The sequence below is a fragment of the Ochotona princeps genome, chromosome 5 (assembly GCF_030435755.1).
Source record: "Ochotona princeps isolate mOchPri1 chromosome 5, mOchPri1.hap1, whole genome shotgun sequence".
Lineage (NCBI taxonomy): Eukaryota > Metazoa > Chordata > Mammalia > Lagomorpha > Ochotonidae > Ochotona > Ochotona princeps.
The window spans coordinates 53,652,822-53,675,986 of NC_080836.1; the positions used below are offsets into that span (position 1 = coordinate 53,652,822).

Consider the following 23,165-nt stretch of genomic DNA (forward strand, 5'->3'; position numbering starts at 1 on the left):
GAATGTTCTAATGCATCTTATTGTGAATCTTCAGCAAATAAAACTTCATGTATGAGCTCATGATGTGCTTTGCTGCCAGAAAGTCACAGACTCTGTGGGAAGCTCTTTATCTTCCCAGCAGTCAGTTCTCTGAGAACATCAGTGCAGCTACTGTAGTTACCTGTAGATTACTTGTATTTTCTCACATCTGTGTCCAGCAATCTAAACCATGATGATAAAGGGTCATTAGGTTTTGAGTGAGGAAGGGGATGGACTAGACAATTTGCTCTGATAAGCTCCTTGTTGGGAGCTCCAGTTTCGAATGTGAAATGCCAGATATGTACGGCTTTACACTAAAAGCAAAAAAGAATTTCGCTTCTCTGCACTAACAATTAAAAACGAAGCACTTAAACGTTTCACTATAGCCTACTGATTCGCCTTTTGTTTGGAGGCTTTATAATTAAAAGTATTTAAGAGAAATAATTTTCTGCTTGTAAAATGGACGTCCACGCTCTATTAGCCACAAAGAATTCAGGTACAATTACTAAGATAACTGCTGTTTGGAGCACAGCAAAGCAATTTCCCGCAGTGGGACTTACAGTTCAATTTACCAGTTGGGCAAATATTTTGTGCTCTATAGTGGTCTTGAGAGTTAAAAGCTATAGGTAACATTCGAGTAGTGTTATACCTGGAGAAAAGTTTCTTCAATCCAAATAAATGGTTTAGGTCTTCAAACACACATAATATCCTAAAAACATTCCTACACATTAATATGATAAATTTTAAAACACAAAACAGTTGCGACAGAAACCATGAACAACCTCTTGTCCCCTTAAAACAGACACTGTGAATGTAGAACTTCAAGTTATTTCATGTTCCTATTTGTGTTAGATAAGCCATTCTAATACTTAATCACATTTTCCCACTCCTCAGCTGATAAATATTCTTGATGGGAATACTAATTAATTTTAAATGGATTCAAATAATGGTATCAGTTTACAGAATAAGAAACTGGGGCAAGAGCATCTTTCAAATATTATACACCTTCTGGGCAGGATGAAAGGAAGTATCTAGGTTAGAGAAGGAGGGCCTTTAAAATGCCTTAAGTTTATATTCACAATTTACTTCTTTGTTTAGATAGGCTTATCCTGGTAAATTATTGCGTCTTTTTAAAATAGCTATCTACCTTATTGGGAAAGGACATTTTAAAAGAAAATAGTGACTGGTACAAATAAAATAGTGCCTCACTTCAGAGATCAATATTAAAATAACACAAGGATGTGAATACAAGCATGCAATATTTTAAAATGAAATATCAAACAGTGATTTGGTTTTGGGGGAAATAATTTTTAAATGCTATTCACTTTGATTGTTTGAAGGCTTTTCAATGGTGCGAGAGAAAAAAAAATAAAAACACATATCTTCAAAGTTATTTGCTAGCATTTAACACAAGCAAACAGTATTCTCCAAAAAATTAAAGTAAGCACTTAACAATTCCCATTCTTCCTTTCAAATATGTGAACTGTCTAAAACCCTTTTATGAGAGTCTCTGAGATGGAAGATGTCACTATTATCAGGGTAGAGACATTTCTTAAAATAAAAATTATCATAAAATATAACATTTTGGTAACTAGCATTAACATCTTAAGGCAACATGAGAACACAAATCCATAATAATTATTCATACACCAAGCCGCTGTAAACCTAAATCGTTTCTGAAGACCTGAATGTGTCAAGAACTTTGACAATTATGACTGGAGCCAGGAAACTGTAGCAGTACAGAATTTCTTATGAATTTCTCCAGTTACTTTTTATAAATGCTGTCTTGGATGACAGCTTAATGTGTACCACATGCAATATTTATTCTTCTTCAGTGTCAGACTGTCTAGCCATCCAAGGGAATACAAAGAATGTCACTTATTAGGATAAAAGCACAAGGAAGGTAATCAAGGACATATGTAACATCAGCCAATCATGCCCTATTTCAACATCCTATTCCATTCATAACAGTTCAACAATTATTTGCTTACTGATAACTTGCTTTCAGGCTGTTTGTGTTCCCCATAATGGTGGTTTGCATTTATTTTGCTCTTTAGAATTGGACACTTGCTGTGCCATACATGTTTGTCAAAACTTTATATCTTCTGTCAGAAATAGCTTAGAATATCAAATAATCTGTATTTGTCGCAAACTACTAGTAATACAACAATCAGTAACCCTTGACATCAACAGGACATTGAAAGAACTACAAAACAGCAAATGCATAACTACTAAATATCTCATAGCAAAAGCTTCCATATCCTGCAATACCACAGGAGACTGAGTATCATTGGCCAAATCACACTCACAAGTCTCCCCTGCAAATGATTAAGAATATTTGATAGGCATGGCTTTTTCTTTTGTTTTAGCTGTTCAAGAAACTCACAGAATTTCCAAGTTTAAACTCCAAGAAACTGCAAGTCACATAAACATACAGACTTGGCCATACACACACATTTAACTTAATCACCGATTTAAAATCAAATGTCCTATCACACACCATAATCATGCACTGTGTAAATGTAGGAAAATAATTACTACCTCATACATGGTTGAAGACAACAATGTGTTCTAGACTATTGAGAAGTTTTCAATTTCAAGAACTCCAGACAACAAGGAAACAAACGGCTGGTGTTCTCCATGTTCTTTCTTGTGCTTTATTCCTCTATTCCTCTTCTATCTCTGTCTCAAATCTGGCCTGACATAGAATAAATTCTACCTCTCAAGATAAATTCCACACAGAATACTCTATACCATTTCCTAAAATCAAATGTGGGGAGGCTTCCAATTGAAAATATAAAAGCACTGTCTCCAATTTGTTCTTGGAAGGTACAAGTAACTAGCTTTCATTAATGAAAACAGGAACACAGCAAGTGTATCTACAAACAGCAAAATACAGTTGTGATGCTTAACATAAGCAGGACTCAAGTTAACTGAGGTTGTATTCTACAACTACGAGTGTCAGGTACTAACCCATCATTTTTTTATCTGTGTCTATACACAAATGTGCTTTTCTGCTAGAATTATGAAACTTAAAATTTAAAACATCAAACCAAATGGATCAATTTGTTAAAAAAATAATTTCAATTAGCATATGCAAAGTATTTTGATTCTCACAATTCTATAAGACAGATGAGGCAACCAAGGACTATTAGGAAACCTACTAAACATGAAACACTGCAGTGATGTTTGTTCTCTGTGAGACATATACACACACATACAAAAGTCTTTTTCTCACTTAAGAGTTCGGGACAAAAAAAGTCAAACACTTAACTGGATTTCTTTATCTAAGTTTCATACTCTTTTAGTAAATGAGTAAAATTTGCCTCTTAAGGCTGTAATAAAGACTAAATTAAATGAAAGCATACATAAACGCTCCAAAGCCTAGCATTTAATAGATGCTGAACAAAAGTGTTAAGTTATTTTTGTCAAGGACTGAAGGTACTTCAAAAAAAAGGAGAGTACTTTTTAAAAGTCATGGAAAAATATAATTATAAACTTTCTTTGTGGAAATAAAATATTTTTTATATATGGAAAACTATACTATGAAAAAACCATGTACAGATTTCAAAACTTTTTGCAACAAAATAAACTATTATAAATTTTATTTTTCATGAACGTTTTAAACAGAAATGCCTTTAATCACTGTCCCTACAAAGGACTATTAAATTGGAAAATATTTTCAGAGATAAGCCAATAAAAATAAAGATAAAATCCTTATCATCCTCAGTATTCTCAAATCAGGTAGCAGTGAAGTGTTAATTTCCTATTTAATATTACATAAATTGTTTAACAACCATAAAACCTTATATAAATGAAATTTACAGTAACAGAAAATGTGACTAGTTTCTAAGCTGTTTCCCAGGCCTGTTTGCCTTTCCAACATCACCACTGCCTGATGCTGAGTTACTATGGTACACAAGTAGGTACATTAGCTCTATAGAGGCTTTTGTGTTCTACAGTTGGATTGGTGACTGCCTATGAAACTTGGGCCAGTCAAGTTCCCTAATCCTCTGTATTTGCTTTCCTCTTCTTGAAAATAATTAGTGTAGACTGACATAACTAATATTAATACAACATAAGGTTTGGAACAATTTAAAATTCCATCATATTAATCGGATGCTGTGTATGTAGGCTGAGGGTTGTGGCTATTCTGTACCACTACTGCATTTTTACCTTGGAAATTAGAAGTTACAATTTTGGTTTCAGTAAGTACCACTGTATTTTTTCTACCCACACTTTTACCCATAGCAAATGCTTACAAATGGATGCTAAAGAAGATGCTAACACATAGCTGTTATCTCTTAACAATAAGGTATTATGTAGCTAATAAAACTACAAGACATGGTAGCAGCCAAAGCTTATCATCCTAAGAAAATCACAATTATCCTGAAAATAATCCTTTTAAGAACTGAAATCCTACACAAACTGCATGGAGATGAAATTTTCTGAGATAAATTGTAGCAAAACATAAAAGTTGTTAAAGCAAATATGTCTTGTACTGTCACATGGCCTTGAGTTATCTATCATATGTAGAACAGGCACAATCATTCAAGTCAAAAAGAGCTATTTCTACTACCACCTGATAGAAGAATTTGGCATGTTCTGGAATCTTTCCACCTGCCTGGGTCTGTATTTTACAGTGAAAATACCTGTTGCATAAAAATTCCCAACATGAAAGTTACACTTTTATAAGTTTTACCAATCATTCAATTAACATCTCTGTGATTTCTATTTATTGATGAAGTGCAATCCATTTATTTATTTATTTATTTATTTTAAAAGATTTATTCATTTTATTACAGCCAGATATACACAGAGCAGTAGAGACAGAGAGGAAGATCTTCCGTCTGATGATTCACTCCCCAAGTGAGCCGCAACGGCCAGTGCTGCGCCAATCCGAAGCCAGGAACCAGGAACCTCTTCCGGGTCTCCCATGCGGGTGCAGTGTCTCAATGCATTGGGCCATCCTCAACTGCCTTCCCAGGCCACAAGCAGGGAGCTGGATGGGAAGTGGAGCTGCCGGGATTAGAACCGGTGCCCATATGGGATCCCAGGGCGTTCAAGGCGAGGACTTTAGCCGCTAGGCCACGCCACCGGGCCCAGTGCAATCCATTTCTATGAAGTCATAAATCGAGGACCTTAAAATAAGTACTTAATGAAATTCAAAAGAAATCTGACAGCCCTAAATGTTATATAAAGTGTGCTTAAAACACTTGCTAATTGAAAATATTTCTAGATCAAGAAATCAAGCATATAAAACTAGACAAATAAATGACAGTCACATTTAATATCCCCAAACAAATTTCAGAACACATTTGTGATCTACTCCCCAGCACAAAACTCCAGTGCTGTGTCAAGGTCTGTGAGGTTCACCATGAGGTGACTCAAGCTCCCTTTCCTACCCTCTTCTCCGCTCACTCCTGCTGACTCCACCCAGGTGCCATGGACTCTCAGCACCCGCTGCTCCTCCTCTCTTTCTGGACTGTTCAGCCACAGATTCTCTCGTGGTGTCTGCCCTTACTTTAGAAGTCCTTACATGGTCAACCTTCTGCTTTGTTTTTACTACAGTCCTGATCATTACCTGGCATTTATTAAGTACATACTGAATGTCAATTATTGTGTGGGATCCAGGTCCCATGGGAGTGGGAGTTTTCTGCTGTTCACTACTTGGAACGGTGGTGTAAGGCATAAAGAAGGACTCAATGGCTATCTACTTTAACAAGGAAAAATATAACACAGTATTTCCATAAGGAAACTAAACTGAAAATTTATATTAATTGAGTTTCTATGACTTTATTTTCTTTACATAGGAATTCAAAACAATCGAACAGCTATGTGCTGTGCCAACCTTGAAACTGGGATGGCTCAACGTTCCTACTCCACTTATTTTAGAAGATAACTTTAGGTAGAATTTAAGAACTGATGATAAAAATTGTTACAAATACTAGAAGACAGCCCAGCTTGGGCCCCTGCCACACAGGAAGGAGACCAGAATGGAATTCCTGGCTCCAGCCTTCAGCCTGGCCCAGCCACAGCTATTGCTGACTTTTGAGGAATGGAACCAGCTACGAAGATGTCTGTCTCTCTGTAACTTTTCTTTTCAAATACATAAATGAAACTTTTTTTAAAATTTCATTTTATGGCACAGTTTCATTGGCTCTGGGATTCCCACCCCTCCCCCCATATTGAATTCTTCCATATTGTTACAGTAGTACAGTTCATAACCAGTCATGACTCCTTCACTGCGGGCATGGAACATATGGAGAGTCCAGCATCTTATTGTCCAGATAAATTCAACAGTTAAAATGAAACTTTTTTTTTTAAAATAAAGTAAAAAGTTTGAATAATGTTACTAGAACTAAAAACCTAGTCTATTGATTTTTACTTTGCTCTCATTCTAGCTAGGCCAATAGCTGCCCATTAGGAAAGAGAACAGAATCAAGAAAATCTTTTACAAGGTCAGGACATAGAAGAGAGAATGAGAATAGGGGAAAGACCAGTCCTTATCTTCAACTCAGGCACCAATCTTAAATTGAAATTGTGTATTTGTGATCTTGAGAATGATTTGTATAGCTCAATGGAGAAATTCCCAACACAACACACCTATATACACAGGTCCAGAAAATACTACATATCTTCATGGGATCTTTCCCTCTTGAAGTTGCTATAGTTCAATTCATTAAAATTATAATACTCCAATAAAAAAATTAAAAAAAAATTATACTCCACACTGGAAAGACAACCCTGATAGATGATGATCTTTAATTCTTTACTAGCAACAAACACAAACACACACACACACACACACACACACACACTTAAAAGCCAGAAAAAACAGATACAGTTAAAGCAGGAACTGCTTTAAATGACCTTAAAAACAAAAAAACCCAGTTAACCCTGGACATGGGGGTCTTTTTTAAAGATTTATTTATTTTTTATTGGAAAGGCAGATTTTACAGAGAGGAGGAGAGGCAGAGCAAGATCTTCTGTCCAATGATTCACTCCCCAAGCAGCTGCAACAGCCAGAGCTGCGCCGATCTGAAGCCAGGAGCCAGGAGCCAGGAGCCAGGAGCCAGGAGCCTCTCCGAGTTTCCCATACGGATGCAGGGTCCCAAGGCTTTGGGCTGTCCTCAACTCCTTTCCCAGGCCACAAGCAGGGAGCTAGATGGCAAGCAGGGCTACCAGGATTAGAACTGGCACCCATATGGGATCCTGGTGCATTTAAGGCAATAGTCAACTGGTGAATTCTCCTCTTGCAAAGCACTGAATCCCATTCGGGTGCTGGCCCGGTCCCACCTGCTCCATTTCCCCAGTTCCCTGCTTATGGACTAGTACAGCAGTGGAGGATGACCCAAGTCCTTGGGCCCTTGCACCCAAATGAGAGAACTGTCAGAGGCTCCTGCCTCCTGGCTTCAGATTAGCTCAGCTCTGGCCACTGCAGCTGAATCACTGAATGGAAGATCTTTCTATATCTCTGCTCCTCTATGTAAACCTGACATTCCAATAAATATAAATAAATCTTTTAAAAAGTTTATAAAAATTGTGCATTTTAAAAATTAAAGGATAACCCCCCATTTTTCTTTTATTTGAAAAGCAAAGAGATAGTTTTCCATCTGCTGATTCACTCTCCAAATGCTCTTTGCAGCCAAAGTTAGGGCAAGCCATAGGCAGGCACACAGACCTCAATCACTCAATCATTCCTTTGCAAAGCTCTGTTCTCCATCTCCTACTCTCAAGAGTCCAAGGAACTCTGAACTACAAAACTCTCCCCTATCTCCAACTGTTGTCACAGCTCAACAAACCTTGTTCTATGAGGGTGGCTCATCCAACACATAATTGTGGAAACAAAACCTGACTATGTCCTAAACCTCTGGGACACGCATTTTTGTTTTCTAGGAGGATTGTCCTTTAATTACTCCCCTGATAGGGTACTGAGGCAGGGCAATCATTTGGGCCTTGGAGAACGATGCATAACCCAGAAACCAAATGTCATGTTTCATTTCCTACATTGCAGGTGTGTATGCATGTAATGGGGACTATGTTTCAATCTCACGTCACAGACATCTAAGGGATACTTTTATTTCAAAAACTAAGTATTTTAGTTTATTTAAATTAGAAAAAAATTAAAAGACTATGTAGGATGAAATTCTTCAGCTAGACTAAAAATTAAGAAAGCTCTGGCATTTTTGACAAGTTGTATCATTCACAAATCAGTAATTTAGTAAATGATATTAATGATTAATAACTGATGTTCCCAAATGTATTGCTTTCTTCAATTCAGCCAACCTTCTTGCAAATAGAAATCACTGGCTATCAATAATCTAAGACAAAATGCAAACAGGTCAGAGGAAATTCCTAATAAGCTCGTATAAACACGTGGCTCAACAGCATTACATGCACCATAATGATGTGTTCTCTTCCATAATTATCTCTTAACACAATGTGAAGTCCTAAATACATGAATATATCATTCTCTTACTATGTAGATGAAACCATGGACAGAGTGGACAGAACCCATTTCATGAAAACAAGAAGGAAATTCAAAGCTAATATTTCATGGGAAAATATGTTCAAATATTCAAATACATATAAAAAATGCACAAGAAAGAAAATATTGTATGACTATTCCATGACTCTTCCACTTACCAGCACAAAATGTATAGTATCCCTGAACTATCATTGGTGATTACATACAATTACGTAGAAAACTGAAAAGTTAATGAAAAAAAATTAAACCATTATTTAACAAGAATAAAATCTTTTCCTATTTCAAATTCACTTACTGAACATACTGACCTTGATTATACAACAGTTTGAAAGACTTTCCAAATATTTATCTACCTATCTTGAATCAATTTCATTGCTCAGACTGACTTGTATACCATTAGCCAAAAGGCAATGTTTAGCAACCATAAAGCCCATCTGGGCATATGCAAATATGTGTGCCTAACAAACATACAGACACACAGTCAGTGAAAGTCTGGGTGTCTTAAATTTGGGTTACATTCTTCCAGTTGAATGTAGATATTTAGTAAAGTAATAAAAATTATCCTTTATCAATAGTTTCAGAAAGTGGAGACAAGAGAATACAAAAATGAAACATAATTATATCTATACAAAATATCTGAAAATAGCTTGTTCTATTGATTTCAAAACTAGATGGCAAATTCTACTGACGAAACAGCAAAGATGCAAAGATTGAAATTTAACCCCTAATTAGTCCATGGCTTGGCAGTTCTAATAGCCAAACCTGCTTGGCACTATGACTGGGAAGGCAATCACAAATGAAATAGTATTTCATGTAGCATTATGTTAATTATGTTAATAAGTGAGCATGTTTAGAACATGAAAACTTTAAGCATCCATTCATTAGCACTTAACAAAAACAAAAAGTTCTAAATTGTTTTATGCATGCAAGAAATACTATGTGTAATAATAAAAAACCAATTTCCAGGGATTTCTTCAAAACATCTTGATTACTGTCCTCTGGTCATCACAATGGCAGCCAATCTGACTGCCACACCAGCTTTTCTTCTGGGGTTTGGTCTTAATCATAAGTTGACAAAGTGACTAACTGATCACTGCTCAAATTAGTGACTACACGCTCAGAGTCAGACCAGGTTTTTCGATCTTTCAAAAGGTCAATATACCTACTCAATGCCTTCCCCCAAACCAATAAAAACAAAAACTTCATTTTTCACAATGATTTTTTTTAAACTAGAATTTAAAAACAATATATTTAATTTACAAGTTAACTTCAGCAATTAAAACGGCCATTACTTCTGGAATGGTGACCTGCTAAAATAGAGAACTTAGTCTTCCTCTTGTGACTCCAAATCACAACTGGCTCCTCTTCTTTCCTAACTGCTTAAAATAATTTCCTGGATCTAAAAGATTCCTGAAACTATGACTGCTTCATGCATCAGTCTTAATTTGTTACAGTAACATTACATTTAATCTTAAAAACACAAAAACTTACTTCTTTTGCTAAAGGATCAGCTAATGCAAATGGTTTAGAGATAAACATTACCAAAACACAAGATGCTAACACAATTAAAAGGACTTAGTACTTCAAATGAATTTTAACTTACAATTGCTTACAGTACTATAAGTGATGAAAACCCAGTGTTAATATCCTTCATAATAAAAATTTATTCTGCACTGTAATACAAAAGCTATGTTGCATAAACAGAGGATTTAAAGCTGAAGCAGAGTGGCTGAATGAAAGGAAAATGGCAATCTTTCTGGCTCCAGCAGATGCTATTCCCTATCACACAATGTTTCCCACTCATAAATACATGACAAATACTTCCTCAATCATTTTTTACGAGCAGGGATGCACAGGGGGTAGTCAATGGCTAGCTTGAGGGAAAATAGGAACAGCAGGCGGCAGAAACTGTACAGAAAATGGCTATGTGGTAAATTCTCTTCTGGAACATCACTCAGTTACCCAGTCTTTGATCTTTCAGCTACAATTACACTAACTTCCACAAGATCTGGCTCTCCCCCCACCCCTTCAAAACACACACACACACACACACACACACCAACCCCAAACCAGATCATTAGGAATACATAAAGCCCACTAAGATTTGGTTTTATAAAATGGGATCATTCAGACTTCTTCATTGTTATCAATTAAAATTTGCTATTTAGACAAGAGTTTACTTTCAAATGCCTATAACCATATCATCATCACAACTGGCCTCAAAAAACATGGGGTGTCTGGCGACAGCTAAATCACAGACTGGCGTCTCCTAAGCAGTCTGTCTACCATTAGGGTCTGGGAAATGGTATTTACCATACAATTAGAGCCAGGGAGTTCTACCTGTAATCTTCCAAATACAGGTGTGAGACGCCCCTTTGGGCAAGGAAACTGACTCATCCCCTCTCGTGTAAACTTCAATGTCTGTATTGTTTCACCAAGCTTCAGAAAACCTTGCCATTCCTACCATGATGAGAAGATTTATCAATTGAGGTTAAATAATAGATGTTAAAATTCCTTCCCCAAGGTAACAATTTTTAACACATTAATCATTAAATTTATAAGAATTTGAAATAAGACAGAACTGATTATTTTAAAGCTAATTATCTGCTGGAGGACAGTCATTTTTTATGTTAAATGTATGCTTTCTAGAATATCACCAACAAAGGGGAAAGATGCAGCTTCCCATCAGGAACAAACAATGTCTTAGAGTAATAGCAACAGGGCATTTTTAGTTACAGCAATTTCACAGAATTTATTCTAATGATTTATTGGAGTTAACCATCTGACATTAATTATTGTTTTGGCTCCCAGACTATGAATGTTTATTTTTCAGTTTAAAGCCTTCTCACTCTTTGATATCATATGGAAATGAGAATTTTTAATGGAAAATTGAAACCATGTGCATCTAAGTACTTAATGAAGTACAGGAAGAAACCAACAATATATTTTAGGAGAATTCAGATATTTTGCTTTGGATAGTTTTGATTTGCTTATATGACTCAACAGGATAAAATGCTGAGGAACCAGTGATGCAAGTCAAAGTGAGTACAATGCCAAATGTGTGTATGCCCACACATACACGAACATATGATTTTTTGTGAAGTTTCTAGTGAAAGACAACTATCTTTTACACTTTGGTTACATGTCAAAAATGAAAATCAATACATGAATGCATAGTTCTTAGTATACTCTGAAAGTATCAAAACCAAGTATCTGGATTTCTCCCCTCTATAGCTTTTCTTTTCAATCTGAATTTTAAAATTACAGCACTGAATAAATATTCTGTCAGAAATCCCTAGCTCAAAAAGTTTTGTAGCTCCAATTATATTTATTTCCATAGTGCAATAGAAATAAATGATAATGCCTAACAAACTGAAAATTGAGAAGCAAATGTGAATAATATTAAATTGCCTTATTTAATTGCACCTAAAAGTTATCTTAGAATAAATCAATCAGGAGACATTTCTGAAGGTAAACAACAGGCAAGGCTTTTTCATTCTAAACTTTTTAATAAAAAGGAAAAATGTGTCAAAGGGTATATATGCACTTGTGATTGGTGTGTGTGTAGTATGTGTGTGTGTGTATGTGTGTGTGTAGTATATGTGTGGAGTAAAAACTTACCATTTGTTTTTCTTTCTAATGTAGTCTTTCTCAGAAAGATTAACCAAGTAGACCATTGGTTTTGAAGTCAGAAATAAATGTTTATTCAACACTTCAATCTAAAATGGGAAATGGAGAGAGGACATTTTTAAAAATTGAGTAATATGGAGTCAATCATCGAATAATTTGAAAGTAAACTTTCTTTAAAACAAGTAGGTCCTTTCATTTTCCTAATTCCTGTTTCCAAAGGATTAACTGTTACAAAATATCAAGGGGAGGAGGGGCATAGAAAAAAATAACAAGCCTGGAAAAAAGCAATCACTGACAGAAATAAAAATCAGTTACACAGAATAACTGTGAAATAATGACAACTCTGCTTGTTGTCTAAGAATTCAAAGGCAGTTCTAGATGATATGATATTTGTAACTTACCTCTTTGTCATTCCAATCATGATAGAAGCGAACAGGTTTCTTTTGATCTATAACCCAGGATTTGACTTTGCACATTATGTCCTGTAAGTAAATACAAAATGAACACTGAGAATTTAGATGATAAATATAAAAAAAATTATAAATTTACAATTTTTCAAAGTAAAACTGTCTTAATGAAAAAGGAACTAACGAACACAAATAATTATTTTCAATATAACAAGTATCAATAAAATATTGTTGCGTTAGAAATTTATCACATAAAATGGCTAATATTAGCAAAATTAGTAACAGCCTGAAAAATATTAAGATAATTTAATCACAATAAGAACTAAACACAGAGTAATAATATTTCAGCATTACCTAGTGATGTTACAGGCAAGACAAATACGCTACTAGGAAATGGAGTATGTATGTGTATGGGAGGGGAAGATATATTAGAGACTAAAATATATTTTTTCTTAAAAAGAAAAACAAACAAAATAGATGAAATTGAGCCTATTATTGGTGATCCGCCCTTCAAAATATTAAATCAACTGACCAAAACCCTTTTTATTCTGAATTAATTTTTTGTCAACACCTTCTCCCAGCCCACTTCTCCCACACACACACCGCCCCCCCTCAACCTGCCAAAGCCTCCATTACACAATGGCAAGAGCCCTGCACTGGTGACCTCCAACCAGCTGCATTCACTTTCAGAACATCTCTCTCTGCTGGAAATCTAAAGGCCTTTTAGTTAGCAAGCTAGTGTGCATTCAGAAGGAGTAACTGCAGGAAGAGCCCAATGCGCTTTGTTTCTCTGGCCTTTCTTCACAGAAAGATTAATCATCTGTGAAATGGAAACGGCAAACAGCAAGTGACACAAACTGAACCCTTCAAGCCTTTCCTCATCAGTTTTGTGGTTCTGAATCTAAAAGCTGCGTGTGGCAAGGTTCTCCTTACAGGCAGGTGTTAATAAAAGGCTCTCAGGTCTGAAAGGTCAAACTTAGCTCTTCCAGAAGAAGTGCATTCGAGAGTCATCTGTTTTTCTTCCCCCTCTCCCCCCGGTTAAAGATAATTCATGAATGCTTTAAATATGCATTTCCCAAAATGTAGGGTAATACACAATTATTAGTAATGCATTTCTTGGATTTTCATCAACTTATTTTACTTTATCATAATCAGTTCTTATCCCATAAATATCTACTTGTATAAATTATCTCAATATTTAGAAGACCTTCCTTACCAATCTTGCCATTACCAATAGGAAAAATAAGGGAAAAGCTCTACATCCTTAGAACCTGATTGGAAACCCTCCAGGAAAAGGACTTCCCACAGATTTTAACAAGGAAGGGGGCAAGATGAAAACTTTTAATGAAATCTAACATGTTCTGCTTAAGAATAATCACTTTTACTCTTCTATAACTGAATTTCACTCATAAATGTTTAAAAGTGGCTAATGTAACACCATTTCCTACAAGGAGAAGATCAAAGTGCTATATTACAAATGCATTATGATTAAAAAAGCCCTGTGCAGCCTTGCTATTAACTGTTCTTTAAACCCTAAAAGGCTTCCCATAGATCTCACTTGGCACTGCATATACAACCTTTGACAAGTAATGTAGACCATTTTTATTCATTGCCTAAAATTGTAGGCAATTATGTGCGTCACACTGGCCACCTGCAAATTCTGAATGCCTGCTCCAGTTGTCAGTGCAAAAAACTAATGTCGGAGGGGATTAATCTAGGGGGAGAGAGTCCTCTTTAATGGCTCCAGCAGGTGAAATGGCCCAGCTGGTTACTATGATGAGTGGCCAGAACAGCTTATGTAGAGACACGCAACAAGATTATACAAAAGAAGGAGAAAACAGTAGTACCATCTTACATTTGGTTCCATTAGTTTTTTTTTCAATTAACAAAGAAAAAGACAAAGAAAACCCAATCAGAAATAAGAGAAGGAATTAAATTTTAATAATAAAAAAACTGTAAAATACTTCACAACTATAGGGCCTCAATAAGAGCAGCTCACAAGTGAAGGAATTTCAGTATTCCTCTTTCACTTTAAATTAACTAGACAATTATTACTTCAGACACAGAAATTTTATTATAAAAGCCTTCTCGCATTAGATTTCTTTTTCTTTTTTATATCACAATACTATAAGATCATTTCGATTTTAATCAAAGATAACTCATAATTATGAATTCTCAAACAGTACAAAGTATTCCTTACTATTCAAATATTTTCAGAAAAATTTACAAATTATAGGTTTTGAACTGTAGAAAGTAAAATATTTTTTCAAAGATTTTTTTATTTTTATTACAAAGTCAGATAAATAGAGAGGAAGATCTTCCGTCCAATGATTCACTCCCCAAGTGACCGCAACAGCCTGTGCTGTGCCGATCTGGAGCCAGGAACTTCCTCCAGGTCTCCCACGTGGGTGCAGGATCCCAAAGCATTGGGCCATCCTTGACTGCTTTCCCAGGCCACAAGCAGGGAGCTGGATGGGAAGTGGAGCGCCCATATGGGATCCCAGCGCGTTCAAGGTGAGGAATTTAGCCGCTAGGCCACACCACCGGGTCCAAAAGTAAAATATTTTGTACCCAGTATTCTGTAATGATTGTCCTCACAAAAGATTAACACCCAAGAAAAGACACCTTAGATTTACTTGAAGTTATCTAAGATACAAGAGATTTAATTGAAAGGTCAATTTCACTTATCCCAAACCAAATATTGCTGTCAGATAAGATTATTTTATATAAATGGTAATACATTTGGTATGGTTTAAATGTGCTCAATATGTTACATGAAGAAAATAAAAAACAATATTAATTCCAGCAAAAAATTGAAGGAGGTACATTCCTTATCTGACAAGCTTCTGAACAGATGCAAGATAATACTTGAGCTTACTAGGGTGTAACACTTAGTGTGTGAGTTGACTGATTTTCCCTGTATGCTCATTTGTAGGAACACATACCTATAGTATTATTAATGATGGTGAAAACATTAAAAGTCCTTAACTCAGTGTACTGCTTTTGGTTACCAGAAAAGAAATAATTTAGCCCACATTAAACAAAGCTACATTAAAAAAAAAAAAACAGAAACATAATAAAAAAAATGATACTTTAACTCTTGAGACACTGAGAAGTGACTTCAATGTATACCATTTCTTTACTTTCATTACATGAAAATTGGACTGTTTTTGAGAACTTAAATAAATTCTCATTTTGGAAAATTCTGTATGGTAAGAAGATTCATGAAAACACTCGTTTATTTGATCTCTCTGTTAAATGCTAGTTTTGAGTGCACTAACTCAAGAGAGAACAGCATAATGTTTGTGTGGAAATCGATCCTGCTCTTGCCAGGATCCCAGGACTGTGGCCTACTACTCTGACAAAAAGCAGGTCATGAGATCCCCTAGTGGATGTTGTGAAGAGCAAAAGAAATTGTGCACATAAAATGTTTAGCATTGTTCTTCACACAGAGTAAGTTCACAGTAAATGTGAGTAGCTGCTATTGTGGGAAGATAAAATATCACTGGTTTACAAAATGAAATTTTCTTGGGTACTCTTCTAATGCACCCATACAATTTCTCCCACGTGCATAATTGTTCATTGGTCTGTTTCTTCAAGTTTTGGGTTACTAACAATATTAGCTTTCTTTGTGAAATTTTGAGTCAGGTTTCTAATCCTAATATTCTTCGAAGCCAGCTTTTGCTGAACAATGACCTACATAGTGCAAAGAAGGTTACTCTAAACTCACCTGGAGCACCACACTCTCCTGCTTTGACTTTTACTGACAGCTTCACGCTTTAACTTTATGTGTTCTATTTCAGGGCCAACATGGTAGCACAGTACATCAAACTCTTACTTGGAACACTGGCATCCCAGCACAAGCACAGGTTCAAGTCCTGGCAATTTCATTCAAAATCCAGCTCCATGTTAATGCACCTGGGAAAGCAGCAACAGATAGTCCCGTGCTTGGACCCCTGCTGCCGTCATGAAACATCCAGAAGAGTCCCTGGCTCCTGCTTTTGGTGGGGATCTAACCTGGCTGCTTGTACCATTTGGAGAGTGAACCAGCAGATGGAAGATCACTGTAAGAATGATTTATTTCAAAGAAAGAAGAGACACACAACAAGAAGAGACTCACCATCCACTGGTTCACTCCCTAAACAACTATTAGGTGGGCCAGTCCCAAGCCCAGAACCACGGGAAATCGAATGGGGTCTCATACATGGATAACAGGGACCCAAGCACTTGCACCATCTTCAGCTCCCCCACAGAGAGTTAGGAGAGATCAAAGAAGCCAGGACTAGAATTGGTGCTCTGATATGTGATGCTGGAGTCACAGGTACTGGTTAAACCCACTGCCAGAATGCTGGCCCCTGCTCTTGTTCTATTTTCTTGACATACAGTAGTTCCCCTCAGTCATGGTTTCATTTTCCATGGTTCCAATTACTTGCAATTATTTCTGGTGTAAAATTAATTGAAAACTCAAAAATATGGGCCTGGCGGCGTGGCCTAGTGGCTAAAGTCCTTGCCTTGAATGCCCTGGGATCCCATATGGACACCGGTTCTAGTCCTGGCAGCTCCACTTCCCATCCAGCTCCCTGCTTGTGGTCTGGGAAAGCAATCGAGGACAGCCCAAAGCATTTGGGACCCTGCACCCGTGTGGGAGACCCGGAAGCGGTTCCTGGTTCCCAACTTTGGACTGGTGCAGCAGCAGCCGTTGTGGTCACTTGGGGAGTGAATCATCGGATGGAAGATCTTCCTCTCTATTTTTCCTCCTCTCTGTATATCTGACTTTGTAATAAAAACAAATAAATCTTTAAAAAAAACTCAAAAATAAATAATTCCCAAGTTTCAAATAACCTTTACAACACTATATTGTTACAATAATTCCATTTTATTATTAGCTTTGTTGTTTATCTCTTATTGTGCCTAATTTATAAATTAAGCTTTATCATAAGTTCATCAAAGTTTTCTTAAATTTCATATAGGAAAAAAAATGGCTTATATAAAATGTTAGCACTGTTTTTGGTTTTAGGAATCCATCAGAGATCTTGGAATGTATTCCCTATGTATAAAAGAGGATTGCTGTATTTTATTATTGTTGTTGCTAAAAGCAACTGTAATGTATTCAGACCTGGTGAATTTGTGTGACTTGCTTAAACTCCTGTAAGCAGCAGAGCTCAGATCAAACTCAGGACCGTGCAACTCCCAAGTTCATGTTTTATCCAACATTCTGGCTTACTTATCTTCCTACTGCTTTCCTAACAGCTCCTCGTATAGCCTACACATCCCCAAGGCTGTTATTCAAAGTCCTTTTATCATTTAGGTAATCAGAGAAATTTAATATTTACTTCATTATTTAGACAAAGTATCTGGTTGTCAAATTCATTTCACAAGTAATAATATTTTCATTTGTATATAGTAACATAGTAAATAGTTTGGTAACTTGTTAGACTTCTCTAGACCATTTACTAGACTATGCTATTTTGGCACTGTTCAGTGTGAAATTACCAATTATTCAGAACCAAAATTATTAGACCATGGTCCACAAATAGATTTCAGGGCTTTCTCAATACTCAGAAATTGCATGACATACAATCCTCTGTTACCACTGAAATGTTTCAACAAAAGCCAGTTAAGTAAATGTTCTATATCTCTAAGGGTTCCCAGATTAAGGGCAGAAATGCTAACCCAAACTTACTTTTGTGAGACTTTGTACTCAAAATTTATAATTTTGATTAATACATTGTGCTGATAAACATATAATATGAAAATATTATGCATGACTTCAAAAATGTTTGTACTAAAATAAACTTGCCATGAATTTCCTGAAGTGCTTACATATACACCAAAATTACCATAAACAGTAATATTTAGAAGTACAAAGAAATATAGATTAAAAACAATTTGAAAAAACACAATCAGGGACTGGTGCTGTGTTACTGTAGGCTAAGCCTTCACATGTGGCCCTGGCATCCCATAATGACACTGGTTATGGTTCCACTTTCCATCCAGCTCCCTCTCCCTGTAATGGCCAAGGAAAGCAACAGAGAATGATCTAAGTCCTTGGGCCCCTCTACCTATGTCAGAGACTAAAAGAAGAGCTCCTTGATCCTGGCTTTGGATGAGTTCAACTCCAGTCATTGTGGCCATGTGGGGAATGAACCAGCAGGCAGAAGATCTCTCTCTCTCTCTGTCTTTCTTTCTCTCTATAGCTTTAACTTTCAAATAAAAAATGAAATAGATCTTTAAAAAGCACAATTGGATATTTGCTATAAATTTATGGCATAGTCACATAATAGGATATTTTATATGTGTTGAGACAAAGTCTGTATGCACATTTGCATGGGGAAATGTCCAAAATTACACTGTTAAGTGAAAAAAAAACAGGCTGCAAATAATACAATAAGGTTAAGAATTCTATTTTGGCATGAGATTTGAGTTCAAGCCCTGGCTATATCCTTTTTTAAGCTTATAACTTTAGGGATGTCACATAATCACTATAATTTTATTTTCTGTAAAATTGGGACAGTTCCAATTGAATACAGCGACTGTGAGAATTAAACAAGAAAATACATGTAAAGTAACTGGCACAGTTCCAGGTATACAGTAAATACTCAATATGCAATAATATTTATGGCAGAATACATAATCGGATTCCACTGGAGGTTTTGGAGCTATACATAACAGATAAACAAACAGCCTTAAGCAATATTGTAGCAACAAATTTCTAGGTTAGATCCCATTAAGCTTTTTCTTTAAAATTAAGACATTCTTTTCAAAAATTTTTAATCAACTAATACTTTTACAATAGGAAAGATACGAGTATATTCACAGGGTAAAAGGAAAGACAGAACCTCATCTTATCTCGGTCTACTATGAAAAAATCCTAAAATATGGTGGCTAATCAAGGTAGCTCACATTCTGTAATAATTACAACTGTCAAACCTGACACTTTCCTCCAGCCAAACCCACCAGCCTTACATCTGATTCTGACATCCCATGAGTAGATTTTGGTGATTATGCAGCCTTAACATCACCAATAATGCCCTCAAGCCAGGCTTCCAACTCAAAATAATTTCACGTAAGTTCACTCAGGCAATTTCTTCTGATTCTTCCAACTACTTCCTTTTAATGCTCCCAAATGTGGAAAAACTAAGCTGTGCCTTCTGTCAAAAATTAGATCTCAACTCTACATTCTGACTTAGTATTTAGAATCTGTCCAAACCACAGTGTGAAAGGTTTGTTGCTCTAGAAATGCAATTGCTTCTGAAGGCCAGAATACAAATGCTTATCATCTTTCTACACAGTCACAGAAATGCCTAGGATAGAATTAGGCAGGAAAAGAACAGAACTAAGACAGCTAGCAGCAACGTCCTGTATGACTGTGAGACACAGGAAGGAGAGAGGAGTGGGAGTCATCCCCTACATACTAAGACAATATGTTCATTTTATTCTATTCCATCTGGATAGAATGAGGTGAGTTTTCAGTTACATGACCCACTGAAGCAGGCGCAAAGAACACTGCAAAAACAATGAGGCTCCTGGACTCTGGCTGTAATAAAATGGAAAACAAAGTGGACACCAATTTTCTGGTAATTACTAAAAAAAGAAAGTAACTGTCTCTGTGATTCCAGGAAAAATGTCTGGATTTCATTACTTTCAAGGAGGGTGTAGGACAGACCAATTAGATTTTGATTTAAGTGCTTTGTTTATTATTTGAAAGACAGAGCAACAGATAGAGGGAACACACACACACACACACACACACACAAGAGTTCTAACATCTGCTTGTTCACTTCTCAACAGCCAGGACTGGACCAGGCCAAACCCAGGACACAGAAAATCTATGCGGGTCTCTGCCGGGCACGACTGGCAGCCATCAGCAGCTGCCTGTCAGGGTGCACATTAGGTGGAAGCTAGACTGGAAGTGAAGTAGGTGACTGAATGGAGTCGCTCGAAGGGGAAGCAGGAGGTCCAAGCAACGTCTTCACCACTGCACCACAACATTTGCCTTTCAGATCTAATTCTAACGAAAACTGATACTAAAATTCCAGAGTCACTAAGGAAAAATATATCTTTGGAAATGATCAAAGAAAAATAACACTGGGATACTTGGTAGAATACAAAAGAACACATATGAAACACCAGCATGAGGTAATAGAGAACAGTGAGGTTACAAAAAAAAAAGTTGTATGACCTGTCAGAAGCATTGCCAGGAGCATTTTTAAAGTAAACTGCAATTAAGACAAAATAAGTCTTAACTAGAAATACAGTAGATATAGCAGAAGGCAATCAGGGACCTGCAGACCAAACCTAAGAAGAGGATATATTAAAGTTTAACATACACTTAGTATAATGTACATAAGCTCAGTGAATTATCATAGAATGCACATAAATCTGCAATTTACAACCCTGATCAATACACAGATTATTATTATTATTATTATTATTATTATTATTATTAGCAGTACAGCTACAATGTTCCACTATTCTCAAAAAGTGATCATCATTCTGGCTTCTCTATATCTATTCTGTTACTATTCTGTTACTGAAATTTATAGGAGTGGAAGTATACAACATGGACTGTGTATGGCTTTGCTTACTCAGCATTGTTCATTAATTCACCCACGTCATTACATAGCACTCGTCTGTCACATACTTTTACACTATAGGAATATTCCACAATTTAATCATTCCACTGCTGGGAAATACCCAGGCTGTTTTTTAATATTTTAAGGATACTGGGACTAACACTGCTGTAATTATTCTAACACATTACCTTGGTAAATTTCTTCATGTATTTATCTTTTGTTTTAAGATTTATTTTTATTGGAAAGGCAGATTTTTACAGAGAGAGGAGAAATAGAAAAGTTTTCTATCTGCTGGTTCACTCCCCAAAAGGCTGATCTAAAGCTAGGATCTTGCTCCAGGGACATCTTACATGGGTGCAGGGGCCCAAGCAGTTGGATTACACTCTGTTGCTTTGCCAACCACATTAGCAGGGAGCTAGATTGGAAGTGGAGCAGCTGGGACTTTAACCAGTGACCATATGGCACCATAGGCAGCTGCTTTACTCACTATGCCACAGTGCTGGCTCTCTAAAATATTCTTGGACTGAGGCTGAAACCAGGTCCTTGAGGCAGGGGGGACATGTAGAGGGGATTCCAACTTCCCGGCCCTCATCTGATGGTTCACTGTCTGTACACGCTTAAATGCGCTGGTTGTCCAAATCAAGACCTTGTAGTTGTATTGGCAACCAAGGCAAAGGGAGTTTCCTTTTGCTTCTGTCCAGACATGGGGAGAGGAGGTTGCAGACCATGCTTTGAGATAAGACAATCACTTGAATACTTTCTTTCAAGACACTTACTTATCAGTGTAAACACATGGGTTTCCCCATGCCCTTCAATATTTTTATGACTGTCAGAAGTGAAAATAGAACCTTAGAAAAGTTCAAGCCACTAAAGCCATTGTCCCTACATCTTCGTGGGGCAGAGCTTTCCTATTTGCTTTGAATAAAGTTTCTGTTACACTCATGCTTGTTTCCTGGCATTTTACGTCTATACTAAGCTGAGAACCACTCACTGGGTTTTGATGGTAACATGGATCTTTGCATTTGTTTTCTTCCTCAAAAAGATATGCATTCACCCAACATCTTTTCCTAAAAATTATTTCTTTCTCCTTACTCTGAAGGAACATCTTCTCCACTTCTCAGAGCCAGGAGCCAGCAGCTTCTTTCAGGTCTCCCAAATGGGTGCAGGGTCCCAAGGTTTTGGGACATCCTCGACTGCTTTGCCAGGCCACAAGCAGGGAGCTGGATGGGAAGTGGAGCAGCCAGGGAACTGGCACTCAAATGGGATTCTGGTGGTTGCAAGGTGAGGATTTAGCCATTGAGCCATCACACCAGGCCCAAGTTTGCCATTAAAAAACAACAGTAATAACAACAAAAAACCCAAGCTGCTGAGATTTTGATTTAGAACACAATTACTTCATACAACTATGCCGAACCTGGTAGCCTGCATAAATTTTAGCAGAACTTTTTGCTAAACTACTTTCTACCTTTAAAAAATACTGCAAATGATAACTTAAAAAACATTTTAAATTTTAGATTATAAAATACAAATCATTAAAGGTTTTTAAGGGAGAGGGAGACAGAGGGCTCTTTCATCTGCTGGTTCATTCCCCAAAAAACCGCACTGGCTGGGGCTGGGAGGCTTAAGCTAGGAGCCAGGCGCTTCCTCCTCATCTCCCACCTGAATGTAGAGAGCTAAGCACTTGGGCCATCCTTTCTGCTTTACCAGGCAAACTAGCAGGGATGCTAGAATTGCAGGCAACAGATAAACGTTCTTTTTTTTTTTTTTCAATATTTATTTTTTTTAGATTTATTTTAATTACAAAGTCAGATGTACAGAGAGGAGGAGAGACAGAGAGAAAGTGGAGCTGCCAGGATTAGAACCGGCGACCATATGGGATCCTGGCACGTTCAAGGCGAGGACTTTAGCCACTAGGCCACGCCGCCGGGCCCAACAGATAAACTTTCTATGCCACAATGCCATCCCCGCAAAACATTTCTTTTTTCATTAAAAAAAAAAAATCAAATGCTCATGTGACTTCATTAATCAGATATGATCATGTTT

General features: G+C 36.6%; 1 protein-coding gene across 1 annotated transcript in view; it reads right to left on the reverse strand.

The window, feature by feature from the left end:
• The window catches only part of OLA1 (Obg like ATPase 1), a 164,188-nt gene that overhangs the window by 31,721 nt on the left and 109,302 nt on the right, over positions 1–23,165 (reverse strand). Inside the window, exons 6-7 of the mRNA XM_004577049.3 lie at positions 12,541–12,621; positions 12,131–12,228 (exon numbers count right to left, since the gene is read on the reverse strand). Of these exons, the coding sequence (XP_004577106.1) occupies positions 12,131–12,228; positions 12,541–12,621 (179 nt within the window). The remainder of the gene's footprint in view (positions 1–12,130; positions 12,229–12,540; positions 12,622–23,165) is intronic.